The 6,000-nt window shown below is 34.2% G+C and overlaps 1 protein-coding gene across 1 annotated transcript; it reads right to left on the bottom strand.

Moving 5' to 3' along the window:
* Positions 1-502: 502 nt before the first annotated feature.
* On the bottom strand, positions 503-4,783 carry LOC142631551 (protein KINESIN LIGHT CHAIN-RELATED 3). Its single transcript, XM_075805723.1, has 3 exons — positions 4,373-4,783; positions 1,623-3,680; positions 503-1,019 (listed from the first exon to the last, which is right to left on the bottom strand). The coding sequence occupies exons 2-3, from the start codon at positions 3,632-3,634 to the stop codon at positions 806-808; spliced, it is 2,226 nt and encodes a 741-aa protein (XP_075661838.1). The 5' UTR covers positions 3,635-3,680; positions 4,373-4,783; the 3' UTR covers positions 503-805.
* Between the last annotated feature and the right edge of the window lie 1,217 nt (positions 4,784-6,000).

Here is a 6,000-nt window from a genome sequence, read left to right as displayed (position 1 = left end):
TGATTTATTAGGTAACACCTAAAACCCACATAAAGAAGTGGACTACCAAACTAAACCACCCAATAAAAAGTGGATTACTTGCAAGTTTCAAGTTTTCGGAGTACAAAATAAGGTTAGTCACAATGACATAAGTTAAGATTTTCAGAAGGTTGCATTTGGATTTGAGCATTTAAAATCAAAAAATTAGAAGAACAATTGTTAGCTTAAAGATATGATAATATAAACTTTGAAGATTTTATTTAAACAAAAACATTGCAAATTTGTAATACTATTATGGATTTGAAATGATATTTTACAACTACTTATTTCTAAACACATTGATAAAGTTCAAATCCCTTTAATTTCAACAATAGACCAAAATGTGTCCTTTCATACTCTATTCAAATCATTTAAGCTAAAAATTGCACTCCAAAACACTCTCTTTCAATACCTCTATACAAACGAACCATAATGGACTTAGTTTCCAAATATCCTGATATAATAAACAAAGCTAGGCAGAGAGTAAGCAAACCAATAATTCTTGAATAATGAAAAACAAATGATGAAAATGTTATTGAAGCTTTAACATAATTATGTCAACAGAATATTACAAAATAAAATATCATTCAACCAATATAATCATATAAATTAATAAAACAACCAATCCCGCCCTGCAATTATTCCATTGACCCCCGCAACAAAAAACTAATCAACACCCTCCTCCCCTGTTTTCTCTTTGTCTTCTTCTTTATCTTTCTGTCCTTTCCTTTTTACATAAATATGTCCTATAATACATCAGACTCGTTCCTGAATCTATAAAACATCCTTATAATACCTGGATGCCATCATTGTTTATACTATGAGAGTTGGTGTCAAGGAGATTCTCTAGTGATCTGTTTTTTCTGTTACGAGCTCTGCCCGCTTCTTTTAATAACTCAGACAACCTATTCTTCTCATCATTTACATCAGGATTTGCTGTCCCAAGCTTTTCCTCTCTCACTCCAACAACATGCTCCAGAATTTGAATCGCATCATCCAACCTGCATAAAAATACAAAAGGCATGACTGTAAAATTGAATAGTTTATTTCCCAGCATTCACAACTGGCATTAACTTTAAGGTCCTACTAATCATATGTTTAACCAAAAAAATGCAATTATTAACCAAAAAATTTTTATCAGACAATTCATTTCCTGATTTCAGTTTTTTTTCCCTGGTCAGCAGAATTCACAATTCAAACCTAATTAGTCACCTCTTGATCTCATCCAAGACATTTTTTAACAAAGCAATGGCCAGAAATACTAAATTTAATATATATATATATATATATAAAAATATATAACAACAAAAGGTAATGTGAGGGATCAAAAAATGTGCTTATTGCTAGCCCTTGTCTAGCATTGATATTTCATTTGCCACGAGTTTTAGGAAGAAAGTAAAGAAATCCCAGCCACTTCTTTCACTTTCATTTCTGCGCTATAACACGGCCTCATCAATTACAACTCAGATGCACTTTGCAAAAAGGGAGAACAAAAAGAAGAGGACTATTTTTATATATATAAGTAAAAAGAAGAAGAAAATTATGCAAGGGTAAAGTTTTCTAACAAGGAAACAAACAATACAAGAATGACAAAGGGTCCATACCTGCCAACTGCATCATAGGTTCCAGCAAGATTGCTATACACCCCAAGTGTGTCAGGGTGATCTGGTCCACACTCTTGTTCCAAAACACTCCTAGCTTCTTCAAATAATTCTAAAGCCTCATTTATAGCATAACGCTGCACACAAGCAAGGCCCATTTGATTAAGAGCAATTCCAAAAAAGGCAGATTTCTTCTCTCCACTTGCACGGAGCTTTGAGATGGCATTATTTAAGGAATTGTAAGATTCAGAATAATCCCCCAACATGTAATACAAGACCCCCATCTGGGCTTCAATTCCAGCTATTGTGCTTTGCTGACCAGGGGCATCATTATATATCTTTAATGCCTTCTGGAGCAATTTGATTGCCTGCTCAAGCTCATTCATTGATTCGTAGATAACAGAAACATCAGTGAGTCCACTTGCAATCTCCTCTGGTGGGACCCCAGGCATAGGCTTTTCATACATCCGAAGGGCATTTTCACAGTATGATTTAGATTCCTTTAATTTACCTGTCTTGTTATACAAATCAGCCAGACGGACAAAGACTGAACCAACAGCTGGATGATTCTCTCCTTTGGTGGTCTTGAAAACTGTGAGTGCTTTCTGATAAGCAAAAACAGCTTCATCGTATCGAGACAAAGATAAGTATGTATCACCAATGCCGCAATCAACTGAAGCCACCTCCACTTCCTGGCCATTTGCTACCATAGCCATGCTGGCTAAAACAAGGTGCTCGAGGGCAGCTTCATGATCTCCTTTTGTTTCACATATAAGACCCATGAGCCTCCGATCCGCTGCCTCTTCAAGAGATGCAGGTGAACCATTCTCTTTATGAATGTCTAATGCCATCTGACAAAGCTTTTCAGCCTCATCAAATTGTAATGCCTGAACTTGAGCTTCAGCCAAATACCTACAAGTCTCACCAACTCTTGGGTCAGTTTCTCCCAGAACTTGTCTTTGGATCTCCAATCCTGTTGTATAACACCTTATTGAATTCTCAAGTTGGCCCAGCATAGCATAAGAATCACCCAATTGCATGTGTCCAGCAAATTTAGCAAGGGCATGCTCTTGACCTTCCTCAACAGATGGAATCTCAATCGAACGATTAAGAATTGGAATTGCCTCACTGTACTGGCCTAAGCTGCAGTATATCGCTGCTATAACATGCAAACACATGACCAGTTCTAAACTTGGCTTCCCATTTGCACATATTTCAAGTGATTTTGCTGCTCGGAGAGCTAATTCAAGTGCTTTCTGAGAATTATCCCCAGAAGAAATCAAATCCCTTGCTTGCTTAAGTAAAAAGGGTCCTAGATCTGGATTGGCTAACTCTGATTCGGTAGGATCCTGAGATCCGTCCTGTAACTTAGACCCTCCCAAAGGAGAATTTTTATGCTTCTTCACAAGAGAGGCACCAGAGTTTTGTTTTTTCAAACTCTTATCATTCCGCCTACCCATAGAAGGCTTCTCAGGAGGACTTTTGCCCTTAAGACTTGATTTCAATGATGCTTCAGAGTCCAACTGCAAGTGAGAAGGTTTCTTTGATTTTCTTGGAGAAGCAGATTTAGAACTTAGAGATTGGGTCTTGTCCACCTTCACCAACTTGTTATTAGTGGATGAACTTCCCTTCTTAGAGCTAGAGTCACTACGAGAATCATATACAGGCTTATCAACCACTTCTTCTTCCATTATCTCCACCTCCTTCATCTCCCCTCCAACAAGATGGCGCAACTCTGAATCAATCCTAGACTCTTCACCGTCAGATCCAAAGCTACGCCTAGAGGGAGACTGATCTGAACTTTGCAAGTCACAAACATTTTCATAAAGCTGCTCAATCGAGGTATCAACAACCTCATTAGCAGGAAAATCAGCAGCAACAACCCCAGGGCTTTGTGGAGTTGTTTTCTTCGGCGACTTATTTTCAACTATATTTTCCTTGATAGGTGTAGAATTCCCATTCAGTTCATTCACAACCGCTTCTTCATGAATTTCATCCATAACAATGCCGGGCATTTTAATGTATCCAAAACGATAAAAACTCCGGTACCAAATAAATTATCTACAACAAACGATCCAACATAAAGAACACATGTTATCAACAGGTGTCACAGCAGATCCAACCAAGAAAAACATATACTTATACAAAACTCTCCATTTGAGAATACAAACTCTTCAATAAATTCCAAATATTCAATCAACATTTAACTTAACACATGTTAGAAAAAGACAAAAAGTGAAATAAACACAAAGCACTAATGCAATACAACATCAAAGACTTCAACTTGCAAAATAACCGCTGGTGAAGCTTCTAGTTCTATGTCCACCCCAACATACATAAGAACCAAAAATCACGCAACTATAACAAAATTCAAACTTTCCTCTTTCTTTTTTCTATTTTCTATTTTTGTTTTGTTTTAAAATCCACCAAAGTTTTCTCATCAGATCTTCACAAAACCAGTACAAACTTATCAAAATATCAACTCATAACAAATTGAAACATAACAATTACAAAAAAACCCATGAAACAAAATCACTAAAAAAACACAAACCCATAAACAAAATCACAAAGCACAAACACATCACATTAAAAAAAAAAAATAAAAAAAACCCAAAAAACGTAAACCAGAGAAACAGAATATGCAGTTGAGTCAACTATAAATGGAAAAGGGTACAAGGAACCAAAAAAATAACACAAGAAGAACAAAGAAATTGGGTTCAACTATAAATGAACATAGAAATGAAAAGACATACCTTAAAAATTGAAACTTGGGTGGTGCTCTATGGGGTGTTACAGAAAGACAGAGATACCTTATACACACAGAAAAAATCTCAACTTTTGTTGGTGGAATATATACAAGCCTGGGACGTTGAAAGTAGACAAAGAAGGAGGGATTTTGACAAAAGGGTAGGGACAAAATAGGTAAGTAAAGATGAAATAATATAAACAAAAAGCTTGAGATTTAGAGAATAAAAGGTTGAAAAATAAAAAGGAAAAAGTGGGTATTTTTGCAGAGTTGGAATGTCATGAGAGGGGAAAGAAAGAAAGGTCAGAAGGTGACTTCGCTTCTCTTCTTTTCTTCTCTCTCTCCCAACCCAACCCAACCCACCCGCGCGAGGGAGCGGCTTTTACAACTCCTGATTTGTCTTTTGTCTTTTTGTTTTACTTTTGTTGTTTTTTCTCTTTTTTTCTATATCTGTAATTTGCCACCTGGCATTGTATTTGAGATTATGGGTTGTAATTTTTAGATAAAATGAAATGGTATCAATATTTTCACGACACTTTCACAACAAATTTTAAATGACAGATTGTTATTAGCGGCTAATAATGAGTAAAACAATATCTTTCAGTTGTGGGGTTGAATTAAAAACAGTTTCAATTTAGCAATTCTTTATATTTTCTTTTACTTTTTTTTTCTCAATTTATCTAAGATTTGTCACAACTTAATGACACGTGTGATTGTAATTAGTAAATCATTACTTTCATATGGATTCATTATATTTTTTCTTTAAAAATTTATTTCCATGATATTATCACAACAAATCTCAGGTGGAAAGCTTTTACTAGCTATTACTAGTAGGCAAAAAAATATTTTCAATAATAGGCTCAAATTAGAATCAGTAATAACTTATCACCTATAATTTGTTATAAAAAATGTTATAAATGTAGCATTATTCATTTTTTTCTCCACAATTTACAATTTTATATGTGAGGATTGTGGCAAGAGTTGTGGTACAAAATTTGTTTTTACAAACATTCTCATTTTTTTTTTAAAGCCATGCCACTACATATGCAATAATTTTCACTATAGTCGAGTTGACATATTTTTATTTGATTTTATATAAATTCACAACTAACATCACTTTCTTATTTACCATTAATATCTTGTCATCTCCAAAGTTGTTAAATATTTTATTAAAATGGTTGCGACTTTAGAGTTATTGTTTTTTTAAAACAATAGATTAAGTGATACCCAAAATTTAACATAAATGCTCTAGTCTGAACTTGCCAACTTAACAAATTCTAAAAAAATTTGTGTTGTCTAACATTGCTCTTGTTGTTGGAAAGTATGGCACATTCCATAAATTGAAAATGAAGCAATCAATTATATTGATATGAAATCCAAATTCAAAATATGCGAGTAATCTCTTGGGTTTTGGTTCTGTGGACTTAGGTCATTTTGTGACCACCATATGTTGATCTATTCCAATCTTCATTTCTTATTTTCTTCATTTTTCTAACATTTTAAAATCTAACACTTTAAAATCTAACATTTTAAGAAAATGACAAATATGGCCTTGGGATATTTGTTTTTCTATTAATAACATATTATATATGCGTGTCTTTTTCATTGTTGGGGTTGTATACTTGATTTTAGTTT

The sequence above is a fragment of the Castanea sativa genome, chromosome 4 (genome assembly GCF_040712315.1).
Source record: "Castanea sativa cultivar Marrone di Chiusa Pesio chromosome 4, ASM4071231v1".
Classification (NCBI taxonomy): Eukaryota; Viridiplantae; Streptophyta; class Magnoliopsida; order Fagales; family Fagaceae; genus Castanea; species Castanea sativa.
Note: the sequence above shows the minus strand (reverse complement) of the source record. Positions and strands in the feature narration are given on the sequence as shown.

Coding starts and splice junctions, on each gene's coding strand:
- LOC142631551 (XM_075805723.1), bottom strand. CDS start 3,634: ATGCCCGGCATTGTTATGGATGAAATTCATGAAGAAGCGGTTGTGAAT. Junction 1,020..1,622: donor ACCTATGATGCAGTTGGCAG/GTATGGACCCTT, acceptor ATTTTTATGCAG/GTTGGATGATGCGATTCAAA.